Here is a 22,981-nt window from a genome sequence, read left to right as displayed (position 1 = left end):
GCCAGCCACACATGACTACAAAGAGATGTAGAAAAATAGACAGAGAAAATAGCATAACACCCCCTTCCATTACAAAGCCCATTATACCAGTATGTGAGTAGGGCAGTACTTACAACTTCTGTTGTCTGAGAAAAAAAAAGAAGGTGAGAAGTACTATATAATATTAGGACTCTATATGTACTAATATTGCATATAATATTGGCAGGTATGGATGTGGGTACGCAGATCCACAAGCCACAGCGGCCCCTCATGACAAATTTAGTTTTTTTGTGGCCCCCATCAAAGTTACTCATCTCTGCTGTAGACAATGTAAAAACATGTATTTTTTTTGTGCGCCGCCCTATTGGACTCCTAATCACAGCCGGAAGTGATACAGCCTGGATTCGAACCAGGGTCTGTAGTGACACCTCTTGCACTGAGATGCAGTGCCTTAGACCGCTGCGCCACTAAAGTGTGGCTGAACAAATCACGGCCACACTTCTAACAACATGACAACATGATACAACAAAGATGCGTTTGGTCTTCTTTACCTCCTATGGTCTCCCCCAGACAGTCGTTGGGAACCTTGTACGCACAGCGCTTGTGGCAGTTGAACTTGCAGTCTACGACACAACACGGACAATCAACGTCATTGTTAGACAATTTATCTTCTTCCAATATGCACTCCAAATAAGTTATCCCCCTCTTGATAAACCCCTGGGGCCCCCACACTAACCTTTGACTCCATACTAACCTTTGCATTGCAGCCCTTGTCGGAAGAGGCCCCGGAGCAGCCTCTTGCAGTACTGGCACACGGTGGGGCGCGTGTAGGAGTGCACAGCGAACGTGTGCGGCACCTTCACTTTGCTCATCAGGATCTTGTCCAGGTGCACCGGCCGGCCCGTGTAGAACCGCCGCGCCTCGCTGGGGGTCCGCGGCTGGGGACGGGAGGAGACGGAGGAACTCAAATGATAACGCTCTACCCGTGGTATTTCCACGCATGTAAATCAGTGTTGGCTATGCAGAACTAATCACACAGAGCCAAGGTTAGAGCTCAATCCCATTTCAACTCAGTCGATTCAGGGGAAGTAAACTGACCCCACTCCAATTCTTCCGAAATGCAACAAGTCAATTTACTTCCTGAATTGATTGAATTGAAATGGAAGTGACCTCAACGCTGCACAGAGCAGTGTCCTAACAATGACAGACACTAAGTGGAGTTGAGTGGATGAAGTACCATCGGAGTGTTGGCGCGGGCCATGGGTCTAGTGATGGAGGGGCTGGTGGACAGGCCCAGGGATGCTGACGCGGTACAGGTGGAGTTCGGGAGCGTCTGGGTGGTGTGAGAGCGGATCAGGCTGGCATCCTCCATGCAGGAGCTGACTGAGCTGGAGCCCACGCTGCTCAGAGACTCGCTGGTGGACAGACGCAGCGACTGGCTACTGTTCAGAGACGTGGTGGACAGGCGCCGCTTGCGAGCGCCGCTGCAGTTGTTGGGGATGCTGAAGGCACAGCGCTTGTGGTAGTTCAATCCACAGCCTGCAGGGGGTGGGGGTGGTGGTGGAGGGGGGGCAGAGATAAAGCGGAGGAGAGAATTTTGGTATTTTATTAGGATCATATAAATGTTGGTATTTTATTAGGATCAATACATACACACAAACTATCTAGAAGAAATAGGGGAGAGGCGTTGCTTCATCTGTTTTTAAAACCAGGTTTGCTGTTTATTTGAGCAATATGAGATGGAACAAAGTTCCATGCAATAATGGCTCTAAATGATACTGTACGCTTTGTTGAATTTGTTCTGGATTTGAGGACTGTGAAAAGACCCCCGGTGGCATGTCTGGTGGGGTAAGTGTGTGTGTGTCAGAGCTGTGTGTTTGGGATTTTCAACACATGTTTCTTATAAAAAGAAGAAGTGATGCATTCAGTCTCTCCTCAACTCTTAGTCAATAGAGACTAGCATGCATAGTATTTATATCAGCCATCTGTTTACAATGAAGTGCAAGACATGCCGCTCTGTTCTGGGCCAGCTGCAGCTTAACTAGGTCTTTCCTTGGAGCACTCGACCACATGACTGGACAATAATCAAGATAAGACAAAACTAGAGCCTGCAGAACTTGCTTTTTAGAGTGTGGTGTCAAAAAAATCAGAGCAACTCTTTTATTACGACAGATCTCTCCCCATCTTTGCAACCATTGAATCTATGTGTTTTGACCATGACAGTTTACAATCTAAGGTAACGCCAAGTAAGTTAGTCTCCTCAAATGGTTCAACAGCCACACCATTCATTACTCGTTTCAGCTGAGGTCTAAAACTTAGGGAATTATTAAAGGTGAAATAAAAAAAAATTAAATAACCAGCTGAGGTTTAAAACTTCAGGCATCATAATTTATTCCCAACTGTATTTAATTTATTTATTTTGTACCAAATGCAATGCTCTTAGTTTTAGAAATGTTCAGGACAAGTTTATTACTGGCCACCCATTCCAAAACAGACTGCAACTCTTTGTTAAGGGTTTCAGTGACTTCATTAGCTGTGGTTGTTGATGCGTATATGGTTGACTCATGAGCATACACGGAAACACATGCTTTGTTTAATACCAGTGTCAGGTCATTGGTAAAAAAAAATAGAAAAGAGGGCCTAGAGAGCTGCCCTGCAGTACACCACACTTGATATTAGAGAAGCTTCCATTAAAGAAAACCCTTTGAGTTCTATTAGATAGACAACTCTGAATCCATGATATGGAAGAGGTTGAAAAGCCATAACATACGTATTTTGAACAACAGGTCAATAATATCGAGGCTGCACTGAAATCTAACAGTACAGCGCCCATAATCTTCTTATTATCAATTTATTTAAACAAATCATCAGTAATGTGTGTCAGTGCAGCACATGTTGAGTACCCTTCTCTATAAGCATCTATAAGCATCTATAAGTCTTGTTCATTCATTTACAGAGAAATAGTATTGTATTTGGACAAACACAATTTTTTACAACAGTTTGCTAAGAGCTGGCAGCAAGAGAAGAGAGAGAGAGAGAGAGACAGGGAGAGAGTGGCAGAAAGATAGATAGGCAGAGAGAGAAAGGAAGGAGAGGAGGTGGGAAGTTGAGGGGAAATTACTTTGCTGATGGCTACTTTGAGGAAAATGCACTTACTATCACTGAGATATGTGGTTGTCCCACCTAGCTATCATAAGACGAATGCACTAACTGTAAGTCGCTCTGGATAAGAGCGTCTGCTAAATGACTAAAATGTCACCATGCACTTCTTTAGACAAAACGTTTATTGGGCAGGCAGAACAGCGCCTCCCCCCCCCTCCTCTCTTTCTCTCTCTCATACCATCACATTTGAGGCCCTGCCTGACCAGTCCAAACAGCATCTCTCCACAGTGGTCGCAGAAGGCCGGGGCACGGTACGAGTGGACGTTCAGGGCATGAGGCCGAATCTGGAAGTCCTCGAAGGTGGCCGCAGCTGCAGACAGACAACACAACAGAGGAACAACAGTAGTCAGTCTGGGTTTCAACCTGTCAATCACTTTAGCAATGATACGTTTGTGAATATGCTCTAAGCTCCAGCATTTTGGAGTTGAGGTCAAATGTTTCATATGAGGCAATAGTACAGAATGTCATTTTTTACTTTAGTGTATTTTCATACACGTTTGTTTTTCTGGTTAGAAATGAGAGTGCTGTTGTATCTAGTCTTTCAATTTGCATAAGTCATCAGCATTTGGACAAACCCACTTATAGTGTAGTCAAACATTTCAAAAGTAAAAAGCTTTGTATTTTGGTCCAATAACCCCTGCACACAATGACTACACGAAGCCTGTGACTATAAACTTAAGGGGCGGATTTGCTGTTTGTTTTGGTTGTGCTTCGGATCGTGCTTGGTCCAAAATCCAAAAATCTGGAACACAGAGCAGAATTTAAAAAATGGCCGCTTCACCGTCCAAATGCATATGGTGTTGAGTGCACGGCGTTATGCACGTTTCCTCTGTCTCTACTTCGTGTTCATTAAAATAAGGGACGCGAGGGAAAGGAACAGAGGCGGTTAAGGAGGAATAAGACGACGAGAAGATCAGAGAGAATGGAAAAAAAGGAGGAGGGGAGGGGGAAGACGAGTACGGGCGGAGGATGAGAGGATGGGTAAGGGGAAGACGAGTACGGGCGGAGGATGAAAGGATGGGTAAGGAGAACGGGCGGAGGATGAGAGGATGGGCGGAGGATGACGGGCGGAGGATGAAAGGATGGGTAAGGGGAAGACGAGTACGGGCGGAGGATGAAAGGATGGGTAAGGGGAAGACGAGTACGGGCGGAGGATGAAAGGATGGGTAAGGGGAAGACGAGTACGGGCGGAGGATGAAAGGATGGGTAAGGGGAAGACGAGTACGGGCGGAGGATGAAAGGATGGGTAAGGGGAAGACGAGTACGGGCGGAGGATGAGAGGATGGGTAAGGGGAAGACGAGTACGGGCGGAGGATGAAAGGATGGGTAAGGGGGAGAAGAGGGACGGGTGGATGAAAAGAGAGCAGAACTGGATGAGAGATTGCTACCCACCAGAGAGCACCACCTCCACCAGATCTCCCTCCTGGATGTCCTGGGGAGCCTTGACCAGCTGCAGGATGTTGTTGGTGCCTGTGTCATGCTTAAATAGCAGGATCTTGTCATAGATGCCATAGAAGCCACACTCTGGGAACTACAACAGAGAGAGAGACAGAGACAGAGCGAGACAGAGACACACAGAGCGACAGAGAGAGAGAGAAAGGGTGACAGAGAGAGAGAGAGCGAGAGAAAGAAGGTTAATACCTCATTCATACATTTTTTATAATTTCATCATCTCTAAAATCAATGTAATCTTGGACACAGTGCTGTACCGTCATAATGCATGCGAGAGGGAGAAGAGACATGTAACGTGTAGCCTACGGAAATGTTATATGGTGTCCCACCAAAGTTGGTGAGATTTGAAAAAAATTCTGACAACACAGAGGCAAGTTTTTTTGTTGCATAGTGACAGGCTGCAGGTGTGCCCCCAGTGGACAACTCTGCTCACTTAGTGAAGCGTTACGGAATGATAGCACAAGGAGAAGTGGGGGCACGTGCACACAAGCACACACACACATACACATTAATAGGCCTATGCACGCAGGCACGCACGCACGCACGCACACCTGGCAACTAGGTGGTGAGTTCGGGGAAAGGGGGGTAATTAACCGTTTCCTGTTGTGTGTGTGTGGCTCTCTCTCACACACACACACACACACACACACACACACACTTCTGAGAAAACCATGGGGGTCACATGGCAAACATACACACACACACACACCTATAGTGGGCTCCAAAATTATTGACACCCTTGATAAAGATAAGCAATGATGACTACATTAAATAAATATTTCAAATACTGTATTGTATGCTCAACAAAATGGGAAAGTATATTATTTTATACTATTTCAATTGCTTAGAGAAATATATTTTGTTTAACAAGTAATACTTTTTTTTTCTCTCAAAAAAGGTAGGGGTAAAAATGACTGACACCCCTAAAGATTCTTATAAAGTAGTCAAAAGTTTAGTATTAGGTCTCATGTTCCTAGCACACAATGTGGCCCTACGAACTTCCTGGATGCATTTGCAGTTTGTTTTGGTTGTGTTTTCAGATTATTTTGTGCCCAATATAAATTAATCGTGTCATTTTGGAGTCCCTTTCATTGTAAATGAGAATAGAATATGTTTCTGAACACTTCTACGGTCACGTGGATGCTACCATAAATTGCGGATAATCCTGAATGAAACGTGAATAATAATGAGTGAGAACGTTTCAGAGGGTCAAAGATCATACCGGTAAGACATGCGAACCTCCCCTGTTATTGGGAATGGTGAGAGGTTAGCATGTCTTGGGGCCATGTCAATCATTTCAGACCCCACTGTATATAATCCCAGATTGTATTTCAGATATCAAGCAGTTCAATGTATTGATAAGAGAGTTTGAAAAAGATACATTATAAATTGCACCATTTATAATGTATCAGAGTAGGCAGGTGTCAAATCAAATTCACAGCTGACTGAGCATCACTGTCACAATGACACTTCCCTGAGCAACGGAACTGAGAACCAACAATCAAATCACATTTTATTTGTCACATGCTTCGTAAACAACAGGTGTAGACAGCAAAATTCGTCCTTTTTCCCCCAACAACGCAGGAATATATAGAAATAGTGACACGAGGAAAAAGTACACAGTGAATAATGAATAACAATAATATGCTATATACAGAGAGTACGAGAACCGATGCGCAGGGGTACGAGGTAATTGAAGTAGCTATGTACATATACTGTAGGTAGTGGTAAAGTGACTAGGCAACAGGATAGACAATAGACAGCTCATACCCAATCAGGCATAACAACAGCTCAGCCAAGCCTGCTGATGGGAACAACAACACCGTCTGGCACAACACACACATCTTGCCAATCCCACCCTAAAAAGGAACACAATGTGCCCATTGGTCCTCCTGGATTAACACACCAAATCTGAGAGTTACGGACATGGCCAGTGACCAGGCAAGGGTGCTCTGTTACATACAGACCGACATCGTCAAGAAAGACACAGGGGTAACACTATACCCCTGTCACACACACACACACACACACACGAAAGCGTCAATCAAAGTCACCTAAGCGAGCCTAGGTGGTTGATTGGACAGCCTCGGGCTCCTGAATAGTTAATATAGCCTGGTTCAGGTCAGCAGCACTATACATGTTCCAGGGCACGGGTCAACAGAGCTGGGACATGATCTCAACGCCCAGCACCACAAGAATACCCAGGATCCTGTATAAAACAGTCGGCATATACAGAATATGAAATAGAATGGCTTGACGATGGCATCCAATGCAGAATGCTGGTAATGTTAGCAAGGGAATTGGCATATCTGGGTCATCTATAAGAGCCAGGTGGTGACCTCTCCCATTCGGGGCGTGGCACAGGGATTTATATACTAGGCGTGTCAAAGAGATGACGGGGTTAGGGGATAGGGTTACTCTTTTACTAGAAGAGAGGAGAGTAGGCCAATATGCTGGAACTTACATATACTGTAACATGAAATAGCTAACATCAGAAAACCCGGGGCTGGTCAAGAGGAAGCAGGCCCTACGGCATAGCCTCGCTCTCCCTCCTACCAACTCACCTGGAGGGCCTGTCACTCCGAGGTTGACTTTCAGACTGACAAGGGGAATATGAAATAAATCCGTCAACTTCTGGACGCACTGGGAACTTGAATGACGCAACTCAAGTTCCACGTGGTAAAACGAGCATGAAACTCAAAATAAGAATTCCGGTCGATTTACAATAGACTGTATTGACCTCAATAACAGTTGAACCTTTCCTTTGGGAGGTATTTCATGTGTTGCGTGTCACGTCTCGAAATCAGACACAAACAAATGCATGTGGCAGATAATCACACACGCCTCTCCGTTATTTTTGTATGAAATTGCGTAAACTCCAAAACATATCGCGGTGTGTGTTGGGATAGCTCTTTGCTCTGGAGCTTGCAGCCTTGGTCGAAGTGGTTATCAGAGGGTCTAATTAGGCCCTACACCCTCGATAAATTTCACTCCCTAGTTTTGGGACACTTGTGGCGGAGGTGCACGTAAACAGGCAAATGGAGGGCCGAGAGGCGAGGGAAAGAGACTGGTTTGGGATTCAACATCTGTCTCTCTCCCACCCCCTATATCTGTTGTTTTTACCCCTGGTTGCTCCCTCTACAGCCCATCTGGCCAGACCCTACACACTAACAGGAAGAGGAAAGAAGGTAGGGAACTTGTTTGTCTGCCCTCTATTAAAGACCAACATTTGAGAAAAATGTGCACACTCTTGGCATTCTCTCAACCAGCTTCACCTGGAATGCTTTTCCAATGGTCTTCAAGGAGTTCCCACATATGCTGAGCACTTGGCTGCTTTTCCTTCACTCTGTGGTCCAACTCATCCCAAACCATCTCAATAGCAATAGGTAGCAATAGGTAGCAAAAGAGTTGAGAAATAGATTCTCGATGTGCCACTTCAATGGCACATGATTTATGATCTGATTCGCAAAAGAGTTTTTCAACTGAAATGATTATACAAAATTCTTGCCACAAACAGAATGTTATGTATACGGGGCATACAACCATCTCATCTCGGCAGATTTTTCTATGTAGAGACAGAATCATTAGATCAATTATTTTGGCATTTCCCCTATATACTGTAGCTTGTTCTAGAGACAGATATCATGTTTCAGCCATTCCTGAACCTATCTTAAATTAACACTACAAATAGCACCGTTGGGAGATTTGAAAAGCCATAGTAAATCGATAAATATTTTTAGTAAAAACATTATCATATATTATAATAATACTTTTAGTAAACTATATGTATCTTTAACTTACCATCTTTAGATTGTATGAGATTAGACCGGTTCAGAATTTATGTGAAAGATCACAGCACAGTTGAAAAATATATGGCACATGGAATTCATAAGAGGGCGGTTTACGGAGATAGGTGGGATGGACAGAGTAGCTGAGGGGTGGGTTTACGGAGATAGGTGGGATGGACAGAGTAGCTGAGGGGTGGGTTTGGGATGGGGACAGAGTAGCTGAGGGTGGGTTTACGGAGATAGGTGGGATGGACAGAGTAGCTGAGGGGTGGGTTTACGGAGATAGGTGGGATGGACAGAGTAGCTGAGGGGTGGGTTTACGGAGATAAGTGGGATGGACAGAGTAGCTGAGGGGTGGGTTTACGGAGATAAGTGGGATGGACAGAGTAGCTGAGGGGTGGGAGATAAGTGGGATGGACAGAGCTGAGCTGATGGGGGTGGGTTTACGGAGAGATAAGGGTGGGTGGGATGGACAGAGTAGCTGAGGGGTGGGTTTACGGAGATAAGTGGGATGGACAGAGTAGCTGAGGGGTGGGTTTACGGAGATAAGTGGGATGGACAGAGTAGCTGAGGGGTGGGTTTACGGAGATAAGTGGGATGTTTACTTGAGATAAGTGGGATGAATTGACAGAGTAGCTGAGGGGTGGGTTTACGGAGATAAGTGGGATGGACAGAGTAGCTGAGGGGTGGGTTTACGGAGATAAGTGGGATGGACAGAGCTGAGGGGTGGGCGGAGATAAGTGGGATGGACAGAGTAGCTGGGGTGGGTTTACGGAGATAAGTGGGATGGACAGAGTAGCTGAGGGGTGGGTTTACGGAGAGTGGGATGGACAGAGTAGCTGAGGGTGGGACGGAGATAAGTGGGATGGACAGAGTAGCTGAGGGGTGGGTTTACGGAGATAAGTGGGATGGACAGATAGCTGGTGGGATGGGATGGACAGAGTAGCTGAGGGGTGGGTTTACGGAGATAGGTGGGATAGACAGAGTAGCTGAGGGGTGGGTTTACGGAGATAAGTGGGATGGACAGAGTTTTTTTTAATACAAAGAATTGTGACATGTATGTAAAATGTGTGTAGAATGTACATGTAACAACAAAAAGCTGTAAAAACAAACAGGAAGAGGGAACCATGTGCTCAGCCTCAAAGCATACAGCAAACATACAAGACATACGGACACACACACACCCTTCAACTCTTCTTCTCCTTGGTACTAGACACCAAACACAACCTCCTATACACACTGACATTACACACGGCCTCCTGTACACACTCCCACAATCCCTCCGTTTCCGTCTCTGCTGTTCACCAAACACACCCTCTTTCTTTCACGCAGTGGGGAATCCACAACAGCACATTTTGAGGGAGGCCAAGAGCTTGGCTTGTCTCCCTGCCAAACAACACTGATAGCCCACCCCACCCAGCCGGGTCTGCTACTGAACAGGAGTCAACAACACAGACCGTGAGACACACTCCAGACCTGGCCTGTCCCAATACCCAGGAACCTTACTGCTCCCACACTAAACTTCCAACTCCGTTAGTCAACACCACACCCAGACCTGCTATAGGGCCAGACCGAGAATGCTGTCACCACAGACCTACTCCAGGTCATAAATGTCCATCTCCCCCTGAACCAAACCACAGTAGTGGGCCCTAATCACAACACACTGTCCCACTATCCCAGCACACCACACCCTGCCGTGCTGCTGCTGTTGACCCTAGCTAAAGAAAGACTCACACCAGCCAAATGACTCCACAACCACCGCCTTCCCACCCTTCCCCTCCAACCCAAAGACAGGCCTCAGCCGACCCACACTAAGCCCCGCAAGGCATGCTAGGGCAATTACTGTGGTTCTACTGGCCGAGGCAAACATAAGCCTTCAGCAGCTTCCAATGCTCTCAACAACGCCTCCTCCTCACACTGTAGCTCTGCCGGCGTCCTCCTAGCCTTGATGTGGATGATAATGATAGTATTAGCCTGGCTGCCAGTGTCTTTCTGCTTTTGCCAATTTGTTTGGCCAAAACAAGCAGAGGTAACAACGTAGCATTGTCTGGCACGTAGGCTAGATGACGCAACCAAACCTCCCTTTTCACAGGCCTTAGTCTTCTACTTTTTAGTGGAGTGTCTTGTGGTGGGGGTAACAGCACATTCTCTCGTTCCCAGTATCTGGTTTAGCATAGCGTATGGGCAGCATAGTATACTGAGCTTCTAAGCAGTCTGTATCTAAATGCATGGAGGCTATGTGAGTATTTATTTGCACAAGTGTTGTTTGTACAGTAATGTATTCAGACAATGGGAGTGGGTGCAATCATAGCTACTGGCAGATAGAGTTCGTTAGCTTGCCTGGAGACAGGGCTGTGTCTCCAGCAAGCATCTTTGTGTTGCCAAGGATTAGGTTTCCCGCCAGCTCCTCCTCAGGCCAATGCCTTCATTATGACTGACTGGTAAATTACGGAGGCCCTCCTCTCCCTCCCTCTCTCTCTCTCTTGATCCTGCCATATTCCTCCGTTGTTTTTCCTCCCCCCTTCCTACTTTTCTCCCGCCCTACTCTCTCTCGCCTCCCCTCTTTCCTGACTCCTCCGCTCTCTCTGCCTCCTGTCTCCTCTTTCTATCACCGTCATCCTCTGCTCTCCTGCTATTCTTGCTTCAGAATGAGCTACTACCCAGAGTGCCCAGAGGCTGAGTTGCCCAGCCCAAGGTAAAACACCTGACATGCATCCATCCCATCAGGACGCCAGGGCTTTAGGGGCCTTTCCAACCACTCCTTCCAACCCCAGTAAATCTAGATGAAATACCTCAGGTTGTCGCTAATAAGCAATGATGCTATTGCCAATTTGCTCCGTTTATCCTGTCTAGCATGGCCATCTAGCTAACTGTTAGATTCTAAAATAGAGTTTTTTTTTATAACTAACGGACAACTATAAAAGAAAAGGCTCAAACCAAGTTTATTCGCTCACTGGGCCAGACAGCTGAGCAGACACAAACGTGTTTCCAACAGCACAAGTATATAGACCCCACTTTAGGCGAAGTCTCCTCCTCTTCTCTGACCATAACAACCTTTGTTGCTCAGACAAGAAATTAAGTGACGTGGGTAATAAACTGTTCCGTATCCCTTCATGTGACCTGACCCCCCCCCCCATTCCTCACTGACCCACAGCTCTCTACTTTTATCAGTGACCGCAACCACGGCTCATATCCAACCCCGCCATATACATCCCTCCTACAGATAACCATTCACTTCTGGCATAGAAACCAGACTGCGGCCCTTCTCCTTTCCATAGGACACCTGATGTCTAACAACAACAGGTCCCGAAAGAACGTAAACCTCCTGCATTCCCCTGCTCTCCCGCAGTACCGTGAACAAAGGATATTTCATAGTTCAAGTTTAGAAGTCAGAACCCATCACTAATAAGCCATGATACCATTGCCAATTTGCCACGTTTCTCCTTTCTAGCATGGCCATATAGTGACTACGCTCTACCTCCTCCGCTGGCTCCGACCTCTTCCTGCCCCCCCGTCATTCAGAAGCCAAACAAACATGGGGAGAAATGTGTCCCCCGGTGAGGTGGGTTCATTCCCTCTATTAGCAGATGAAGTTAACGTTGCTGTTGGCTGTGACTGAGGGGAGAGAGTTCTGTCTGGACTGTCTACTGGCTGGAGAGGCTCTGCTGCTGGGTTTAAAATGGTAAGACGATCATAGTCTCCAGGATTTCTGGGTTTGGCCTCCTCCTTCTAGCCTGGGCACTAGTCTGTTTCGGCTCTCTTGCCAACACCATGAGGATTTGTCGTGCCAAACATGTTCGGATTGACAATGGAGTAGGAAAAGGCAAAAAAAAAAAAAATAAATAAAGATCTGGAACAAGAGAAGGGCTTACCAAGAAAAACTTCCAAAAGTACTAATTTGAGGTAGATATTAGTCGGGGGACTCAACAGAAAAGCAGAGATGTATTTATTTTAGCTCACTCGATTGTACAGGATGTGGGACAAGGCTGTATTCATTCTATTCTCACTGACTGGACTCTGTTTCGAGTCGCACCGAGAGTAGAGGGGTAGAAAGAGGACCCTATAGTAGTCCGTATAGTAGCCAGCCCTACAGACTGCACATTATCCCTTTCACCGGGTGTCCACCAGGTCTCCACCGTCAATAACCACAAAAATCTTTATCTTGGGCAGAGGGTAGATTGTCCAAACACCAGTAATGAAAATACACACACATCAAAAAATATAAAAAACATCAGCAGTCAAAACAAACATAGTGACGTCAAGGGTACACGCACACACACGTGCACGCATGCACACACACACATACACACACACACACACTGTACACACAAATGAATAGGCTGGGTGTCATGGAGAAGCCTCTTTGAGAGTGAAATGGGAGCTCAGAGAACAATATATTCTATTCATACACAATATTTTCCATTCAAACACAATGATGTCACGCTCCACAGCGCTGCACTCCCATCTGTTTGTTTTACTGCTTCCTTGTTTCTTTGAACAGTGTTACCGCCTGACCTCCTGGCCGTCTGATGTGATCCAGGCTGTATTCAGTAGCCTCTGGCAGAGAGGTCTTTGTCCTGCCGCAGAGTCTCAGAATGTGGCTTCTCTTGACATCATCTTTTCTCGCCATTCTTTTCTTTTCTCTCTCTTTCTCCCTCCCTCTTTCTGTTGTCTCTTGAGGCTAAGGGCTTGATTCAAATCGTTGTTATCGGGCGATTGAAATGAAAAAAGGTGAGGCAAATTTCCGATTGAGCCAACACGTGCAGCTTTTACCGTAAAATGCAGTCTCCGCTAAAGCGGGAACGCAGCTTTTTAAAATCGAGCTACAACACGCTACGGAACGAATCGAGCCCTAAATTGGTTTTCCTTCCGCTCCCGTCTTGGATCGAACAGACATATCAAGACCATGTGATCATACGGTAGAACACGATGGGATTAAATGTTGTTGGAAAACGACATGCTTAGGTATGTCAGAACCATGTCACAACTATGGTCATTTCCATATTTACAAAAAATACTATAGTATTCACTGCAGTGTTCTTGCAGACTGTAATATACACTGTAGTGCTTTTGCAGACTGTAGTATTTACTATAGTGTTTCTGTTTTATTATCTTTGACATAGAAGTGGGGGACTTTCTCCTTGAGGAAACCTACATCTATTACACTTGATACTTCAACACTACACCACACTAGCAAGTAATCAGGCTGAGTCAACTATATCACAATGATACACACGACCACCGCCACCGCCAACGTCCGTTTCCGCCCTTTGAGGAGCCCTCTACTTCGTTGCTAGACGCACCAGAGGGCTTCAGAGTTAGGCGACGAGTTATAAATAGCCTGTCTAGGTGTGAAGTGCAGCGCAGAGGGGGCGGTCCGACTCAGGGTTCTACTTTTTTTTACATCCTCACCACGACTTCCTCCCTTGCAGCTCAACATGCTGTCGACGCAGTCCATATACAACCGCCCAGCCTCGCACTGAGGTGGCGAGAAAAGACATGCTCGAAAAGCTACAGCCCCCCACAGCCCCCCCCTACGACCTACGACCCGGGTGAACGTTGAAACGTGAGGGTTTTTGTGGTGACCTCTCCTAGGACAAAACTCTCATTTAGAGCATTCATAGCATTCTACAGTGCTTGACACCATGGCCTCGCAGCAACAGAAAGGACTGTGTATATGACATCACAGAAAGAGGAACTGTTTATAACCTCAAAGTCCCTTTCTATCCGTCTGTGGCACGCAGGTGGTTTTCTTTGGCCCCCCAAGTTTTTGGAGCAAATAATAATAATTATTGTTGTTTTCTAGAATTCTCTCTGTTGGACATAAGACTATAAAAACATCAGGAAATCAGCTCCAAGTGGTCTCAATTTTGGATATATGTTACAAAGTATTCCCAAGCATAATAGAGAGACATTTGATCGTACACAAATAATAACAATTGATTCGATTTATAGAGCACTTTCCTACCGAGGTAATCAAAGCACTTTAAATAGTAGAGGGAAACTCACCTCATTCACCATCATTGTTTAGAGCACAAATCAGTGCTGCACGGCAACCATTTTGTGCCAGAACAATCACCACACATCAGCTATCAGGTGGAGAGGTGAGGAGTGATACATGCCAATTGGATATGGGGGGGATGATTAGGTGGCAATGATGGAATGTGGCCAGGTTGGGAATTTAGCTATGACACCGGGGTGAACACACCTACTCTTGCAATAAGCGCCATGGGATTTTGAAAGAGCACAGAGGGTCAGGACACCCGTTTTAACGTCCCATCCGAAAGACGGTACCCTACACAGGGCAATGTCCCCAAATGTAATCAAGGTTTGAAATTATTATGTTTTAGTCAAAAAAATATATCTGTTTTGGCTTCTTGTGATCAATTTGCAGTCTATATATATATATATATATGCAAATAGTCTGGGCAGCCATTTGATTACATGTTCAGGAGTCTCGTGGCTTGGGGGCAGAAGCTGTTTAGAAGCATCTTGGACCTAGACTTGGTGCTCAGGTACCGTTTGCCATGCGGTAGCAGAGATAACAGTCTATGATTAGGGTGGATGGAGTCTGACAGTTTTTAGGGCCTTCTCTGACACTGCCTGGTGTAGAGGTCCTGGATGGCAGGCAGCTTAGCCACAGTGATGTACTGGGCCATACGCACTACCCACTGTAGTGCCTTGTGGTCGGAAGCCGAGCAGTTGCCATACCAGGCAGTGATGCAACCAGTCAGGATGCTCTCGATGGTGCAGCTGAAGAACCTTTTGAGGATCTGAGGACCCATGCCAAATCTTTTCAGTCTCCTGAAGGGGAATAGGTTTTGTCGTGCCCTCTTCACGACTGTCTTGGTGTGCTTGGACCATGTTAGTTTGTTGGTGATGTGGACGCCAAGGAACTTGAAGATCACAAGCTGCTCCACTACAGCCCCATCGATGAAAATGGGGCCGTGCTTCGTCCTCCATTTCCTGTAGTCCACAATCATCGACTTTGTCTTGATCATGTTGAGGGAGAGGTTGTTGTCCTTGCACCACACAGTCAGGTCTCTCACCTCCTCCCTATAGGCTTGTTGTTGTCGGTGATCAGGCCTACCACGGTTGTGTCATCGGCAAACTTAATGATGGTGTTGGAGTCGTGCCTGGCGGTGCAGGAGGGGACTGAGCGCGCACCCCTGAGGGGCCCCTGTGTTGAGGATAAGCGTGGCAGATGTGTTGTTACCTACCCTTACCACCTGGGGGCGGCTCAACAGGAAGTCCAGGATCCAGTTGCAGAGGGAGGTGTTTACTCCCAGGGTCCTTAGCTTAGTGATGAGATTTGAGGGAACGATGGTGTTGAACGCTGAGCTGAAGTCAATGAATAGCATTCTCACATAGGTGTTCCTTTGGTCCAGGTTTGAAAAGGCAGTGTGAAGTGCAATAGAGACTGTATCATCTGAGGATATGCTTGGGCGGTATGCAAATTGCAGTGGCCTATGGTTTCTGGGATAATGGTGTTGATGTGAGCCATGACCAGCCTTTCAAAGCACTTCATGGCTACAGACGTGAGTGCTATGGGTCAGTAGTCATTTAGGCAGGTTACCTGAGTGTTCTTGGGTGCCTTAGACTGCTGCGCCACTCAGGAGGCCCTAAATATATATTATTATGTTTTGATTCGCCCCCCCACATCTATACACTCAAGACAAAATTGTCCGGCTAGTTGATGATCCCTGGTCTATGATCTCACAGAGACAGGGACAGCATCTACTGTATGACCTCACACACAGAGAGCGAGAGCGACTGCATCAATGACCTAACTGTCTGTGACAGCACTTCCCAAACTAGGTGTCGTATGATATGAACTTTCCAAAATCCGGAGAAAAATGTAATTATGATTATATGCTGTGTATATATATTTATACATATATATGTATATACAGTGGGGCAAAAAAGTATTTAGTATTCAGCCACCAATTGTGCAAGTTCTCCCACTTAAAAAGATGAGAGGCCTGTCATTTTCATCATAGGTACACTTCAACTATGACAGACAAAATGAGAAAAGAAAAATCCTGAAAATCTCATTGTAGAATTTTTAAGACCACTGCAAACTTTTGTACCCGTTTCCTCCAGCATCTTCACAAGGTCCTTCGCCGTTGTTCTGGGATTGATTTGCACTTTTCGCACCAATGTACGTTCATCTCTAGGAGGCAGAACGCTTCTCCTTCCTGAGCGGTATGACGGCTGCGTGGTCCCATGGTGTTTACACTTGCGTACTATTGTTTGTACAGATGAACGTGGTACCTTCAGGGGTTTGGAAATTGCTCCCAAGGATGAACCAGACTTGTGGAGGTCTACAATTTATTTTCTGAGGTCTTGACTGATTTCTTTTGATTTTCCCATGATGTCAAGCAAAGAGGCACTGAGGTTGAAGGTAGGCCTTGGAATACATCCACAGGTACACCTCCAATTGACTCAATAGATGTCAATTAGCCTATCACAAGCTTCTAAAGCCATAACATAATTTTCTGACATTTTCCAAGATGTTTAAAAGCACAGTCAACTTAGTGTATGTAAACTTCTGACACACTGGAATTGTGATACAGTGAATTATAAGTGGCATAATCTGTCTGTAAATAATTGTTGGAAAAATGTATGGTGTCATGCACAAAGTAGATGTCCTAACCTACTTGCCAAAACTGTAGTTTGTTAACAAGAAATTTGTGGAGTGGTTGAAAAAAAAGCTTTAATGACTCCAACCTAAGTGTATGTACACTTCTGACTTCAACTGTATATATGTATGTATGTATGTACGTACGTACATGGATGGTTCATTGAACAGAGACCCTATGGGGAAATGAAAGGTGTTTTTCTAGGTGTTTTGGGGGGGATATAAAATAAGGTCTGATACTTTACATACATAACATACACCTGGCAGGTGCAAAGTCGACAGTGAAGAGGCAACTCCGGAATGCTGGCCTTCTAGACAGCGATGCAATGAAAAAGCCATCTCAGACTGGCCAATAAAATAAAATATTAAGATGGGCAAAAGAACAGACACTGGATGGAGGAACTCTTCCTAGAAGGACAGCATCCCGGAGTCGCCTCTTCACTGCTGACGTTGAGACTGGTGTTTTGCGGGTACTATTTAATGAAGCTGCCAGTTGAGGACTTGTGAGGCATCCGTTTCTCAAACTAGACACTAATGTACTGTTCCTCTTGCTCAGTTGTACACCGGGGCCTCCCACTCCTCTTCCTATTCTGGTTACAGACAGTTTGCTCTGTTCTGTGAAGGGAGTAGCACACAGTGCTGTTCAAGGTCTTTAGTTTCTTGGCAATTTCTTGCATGGAATAGCCTTCATTTCTCAGAACAAGAACAGACTGACAAGTTTTAGAAGAAAGTTCTTTGTTTTAGGCCATTTTGAGCCTGTAATCGAACCCACAAATGCCGATACTCCAGATACTCAACTAGTCTAAAGGCCATTTTTATTGCTTCTTTAATGAGAATAACAGTTTTCAGCTGTGCTAACATAATTGCAAAACGGTTTTCTAATGATCAATTAGCCTTTTAAAATTATAAATTTGGATTAGCTAACACAACGTGCCATTGGAACACATGAGTGATGGTTGCTGATAATGGGCCTCTGTACGCCAATGTAAATATTCCTTTAAAAATCAGCCGTTTCCAGCTACAATAGTAATTTACAGTATTAACAATGTCTACACTGTATTTCCGATCAATTTGATGTTATTTTAATGAACAAAAAATGTGTTTTTCTTTCAAAAACAAGGACAATTCTAAGTGATCTCAAACTTTTGAACGGTAGTGTACATAGTACCAGTCAAAAGTTTGGACACACCTACTCATTCCAGGGTTTTTCTTTATTTTTACTATTTTCTACATTGTAGAACAATAGTGGAGACATCAAAACTATGAAATAACACATATGGAATCATGTTGTAAAGAAAAAAAATGTTCAACAAATAAAAATATATTTTATATATTTGTAAATCATTGAAATGTGGTTAACCTTAATCTAAACGATTTAAATCTAAAAGATTAAATTCAACCAGAGAGTCTCCTTCAGAGCATTAAAACTCATGGTACCCTTCGCCAGCTCATATCTGTGTGAAGTTGGATTCAGCAGTGCTCTCGTCTGCACTAGTGCAGCATTCAAAACAACTGGGAACTCGGAAATCTTAGACTTTTGACTTCAGTGAACATCCAACTCGGAATTCCATCTCGGGAACCTATTTTTAGAGCTCCGACATTCTGACCTAAAGATCACTGGCGTCATGATTTGACCTCGTATTTTTCCGAGTTTCCAGTTGTCTTGAAAGCACCGTAAAACCAAATATTGATCCAGGATGGATGTGACAGCAGAGATGAGGTGTGCACAGTTGACCACGCCCCCTGACTTTGAGAAGTGCCAAAGTGACATGCGTCAAGCACTCTCATTAGTGGTGGTGAGATAAAGCGACATTATGTCACACAAATTTGCAATTGACTGTCATAGCCCCACATTAAAAGCATGTGATGGCGAATTGAGAAGACAATCAGAAATACTGTTCGAATGTTTTTCAATTGACTACCATAGCCCCAAATGAAATAAAAAGTTAACATTGAGTGTTAATTACGTATTTTGTTTCACATGGTTGGGGTCCCGAGAATTTTCAGATATCAAAATAGCATCGTGGATGAAAGAAGTTTGAGAACACCTGGTCTATGACCTGACACACAGAGACAGAGAGACAGAGAGACAGAGAGACAGAGAGACAGAGAGACAGAGAGGGGGACGACTGTGTCTATGACCTCGCAGAGAGTGGAGGACAGAGTTCTTTGAGCTCACAGAGAGAGCAGAAGTGTTTGAGCGCGGTGGGGAAGTGGAGACAGCAGCAAATCACACAGGAGGAAGTGTCTCATCACCGGAGATAAGAACTCAGCCACAGATGCACACTCAAAGATTATCATGTAAAAAAAACCCTGACGGAAATTCAGATGGGCCACCAGAACAATGTGGGATTGTTCCCATCCACTCTGTACCGTGTACACCTCCAGCCATTCCGAACAGCCATTAGATCGCCAAAGCGATGACATTTTCACACATAATCTACGAGCAGGGACACAGGAATACCCCTTTCATCCTCCTCCTAAATATTGTGCAACTAAGACCCAAAAAGTCACTTTTTATCAATAACGTAACTCCACGCTTTACGTTGTGAACAGGCTCCATAGTACAATAACCAGACACGGCTTTACGAAACAGAGTCAGAAACAGAAGGGTTCTCGCAACAGGTTTGTCCTCCTGTTCTTCTAAAAAGGTAAGTGTCAAACAACAGCCATTGTTTAGACAGCCATGTCTCGTTTTTCAGCTGAAAACACTGTACAGAAAACAGCAGCAATGCCAAACCCCATCACTGGGCATGTGAGTATCTACAGGCAGAGGGTGGTAAGTGGAAAGACCATCCCTGTTCAGGGACATATTTCGAACGGGGACTAACAGAGCACATGAAAGTGAACCGCGCTGCCCGAAACAGGGACAGGTGTTTAATGAGGCGTTGCCGCGGCGACCGGGTTGTAAAAGACATTGGCACCTGACAACGGCGTGGCTCATCGCTGGAATTTCTGCTCTCATTTTGAGTTGCTGTTGGCAGCGTGGCAGAACAAACATGTTAGCTGGGCACAGGCTATGTTTTAACCCTGTGAGGTCACTGTGACGGAGGGATGAAACCGACGGCAGGAATGTCATCTAATCTTGTCCTCCCTTTGCCCCGAATCAGCACCTGCAGGGTAAGAGTGACAGCACAGGCCGGGGACGCCAGAGTATAAAGAGAGGGGGAGAGAACGAGAGGGAGAGAATGAAATACACATGAAAGAGAGAGGAGGGTGGTGGCAGGAAAATCACCTATTGTTAATGCCCTAAATCAGATGTAAAAGTGTGAGGGTGACAGCTTGTTGCCAACACTGCAGAACTGCTGACGTCCAAGTTGATACAAACACACACACACAGAGAGAGAGAGAGAGAGAGAGAGAGAGAGAGTCAAACCCACTAACTAAAAAGTCTAGACTTAAAGGCCCAATACTGGAAGCCAGGAAGTCAGAGTTCTCTCTGGCAGAGAGTGTCCAAGAAAGGGCAGTAAGAGTCTTCCTGTTTGTGTCACAGCCCTGAGAGCATTATTCCCCTGCATCCTCACGATCAGCCTTGCCACACACACAGACACACAGAGGAAGAGACAAGCTCAGGCCTCCTAAATGCTTGACTGGCTGCAAACACACACAGCTGGCCCAAGTTTAGAGGGGGAAACCCTGGAGTTGAACAACATAGACTACAGGTGTAGGATACCAAATGATTCACGACTAGCCTATTATAAAAGTTAGAGGAATATTAAAACTAAGTATGTGATTTTAACGTTTGCCCTATACATGGCTATGGGCATAGTGCTGTGTAATGCAGGGGAGGCCCCTCAGAGAAGGGGAGGACCATCCTACTTAGTGAAGTAAAAAAAGAAAGAAGAGTAAAACATTTTTAAAAAGTAATATTTTTTTTAGATAAAACTATACTGAATATATTCAGGTCACCAAAACACTGACTAAAACACTGTTCCACAACAAAGATCTGCAGTAGTCTCAACAGCACCCTCTAGTGTAGCACCACGGTGTTGCCAGAGGAAAGCTATTTTCAATCCTCCTCTGGGTACATTGACTTCAATTCAAAACCTATGGAGACTCATGGTTCTCAAACCCTTCCGAAGACGCACACATTAACTATGACGATTTCCGGGGGAAATCTTCCAACCTATCAGAGCTCTTGCAGCCGATCAAAGGATCAGAAAGTGAATATAGTACTGAAAGCATAAGCTACAGCTAGCTGCAGTGCACGAAGTGTGGCGAGTAGTTGACTCAAAAAAAAAGAAGGTTTTGAACAAATACATTTCTTTAAAAAAAAAATTAAGGACAAGAAGAAGGAACGAGAGAAAGACAGCTATATTTCGTGGTATTAAAAAAATTCTTAGTTTCCCCATTCACTTAGTTAGCTAGATACTCAACAACCTGACTCACACAGAAAGGAATGCTCTTTATGGATGTTCAGCTTCAGTGAACCCAAATATTTTTCCCCTGGCTCGTGGTTGGCCGGTGGAAGGAGGTATGAGGCAGTGATCTGTCTGAACTTCGTCACGGAGAGTAGGGCATGGAAAGACGCACAGGTTTACATTCCTGACGTGGCTGGAGCATACCAGAACACACTCTGTGAACCAGCAGGACAGGAGAGGGAGAGGAGTGGAAACACTGATGACACACACAAGCAAGCACATGAATATAAGATGCCCACATACACACATTGTATATGAATTGCATACACAAACATGCTTGACATACACACAAATAAAAATGTTAACAAACTACAGTTTTGGCAAGTTGGTTAGGACATCTACTTTGTGCATGACAAGTAATTTTTCAAACAATTGTTTACAGACAGATTATAGCACAATTCCAGTGGGTCAGAAGTTTACATACACTAAGTTGACTGTGCCTTTAAACAGCTTGGAAAATTCCAGAAAATGATGTCATGGCTTTAGAAGCTTCTGATAGGCTAATTCACATAATTTGAGTCAATTGGAGGTGTACCTGTGGATGTATTTCAAGGCCTGCCTTCAAACTCAGTGCCTCTTTGCTTGACATCATGGGGAAAATCTAAAGAACTCAGCCAAGACTTCAGAAAATAAATTATAGACCTCCACAAGTCTGGTTCATCATTGGGAGCAATTTCCAAATGCCTGAAGGTAACACGTTTATCTGTACAAACAATAGTACACAACTATAAAAACCATGGGACCAGGCAGCCGTCATACCACTCAGGAAGGAGATGTGTTCTGTCTCCTAGAGATGAACGGACTTTGGTGCGAAAAGTGCAAATCAATCCCAGAACAACAGCAAAAGACCCTGTGAAGATGCTGGAGGAAACAGATACAAAAGTATCTATATCCACAGTCAAAACCAGTCCTATACCGACATATCCTGAAAGGCAGCTCAGCAAGGGAGAAGACACTGCTCCAAAACCGCCATAAAAAAGCCTGACTACGGATTGCAACTGCACACGGGGACATATATCGTACTTTTTGGAGAAATGTCCTCTGGTCTGATGAAACAAAAATAGAACTGTTGGCCATAATGACCATCGTTATGTTTGGAGGAAAAAGGGGGAGGCTTGCATGCCGAAGAACACCATCCCAACTGTGAAGCACAATGTTGTGGGGGTGCTTTGCTGCAGGAGGGACTGGTGCACTTCACAAAATAGATGGCATCATGAGGAGAGGAAATTATGTGGATATATTGAAGCAACATCTCAAGGCATCAGTCATGAAGTTAAAGCTTGGTCGCAAATGGATCTTCCAAATGGACAATGACCACAAGCTTATATCCGAAGTTGTGGCAAAATGGCTTAAGGGCAACAAAGTCAAGGTATTGGAATGGCCATCACAAAGCCCTGACCTCAATCCTGTAGAAAATTTAGGGGCAGAACTGAAAAAGCGTGTGCGAGCAAAGAGGCCTACAAACCTGACTCAGTTACACCAGCTCTGTCAGGAGGAATGGGCCAAAACTCACCCAACTTATTGTGGGAAGCTTGTTG

The 22,981-nt window shown here is 45.0% G+C and overlaps 1 protein-coding gene across 2 annotated transcripts in view; it reads right to left on the bottom strand.

Moving 5' to 3' along the window:
• Window positions 1-22,981, bottom strand: part of LOC115141442 (serine/threonine-protein kinase D2-like) — a 57,695-nt gene that overhangs the window by 15,863 nt on the left and 18,851 nt on the right. For both annotated transcript variants that reach the window (XM_065000202.1, XM_029680322.2), the window contains exons 2-6: window positions 4,534-4,672; window positions 3,320-3,451; window positions 1,217-1,518; window positions 734-917; window positions 531-602 (exon numbers count right to left, since the gene is read on the bottom strand). In XM_065000202.1, the coding sequence (XP_064856274.1) occupies window positions 531-602; window positions 734-917; window positions 1,217-1,518; window positions 3,320-3,451; window positions 4,534-4,672 (829 nt within the window). The remainder of the gene's footprint in view (window positions 1-530; window positions 603-733; window positions 918-1,216; window positions 1,519-3,319; window positions 3,452-4,533; window positions 4,673-22,981) is intronic.

The sequence above is a fragment of the Oncorhynchus nerka genome, linkage group LG14 (genome assembly GCF_034236695.1).
Source record: "Oncorhynchus nerka isolate Pitt River linkage group LG14, Oner_Uvic_2.0, whole genome shotgun sequence".
Classification (NCBI taxonomy): Eukaryota; Metazoa; Chordata; class Actinopteri; order Salmoniformes; family Salmonidae; genus Oncorhynchus; species Oncorhynchus nerka.
This window is presented reverse-complemented; position numbering and strand designations above follow the sequence as displayed.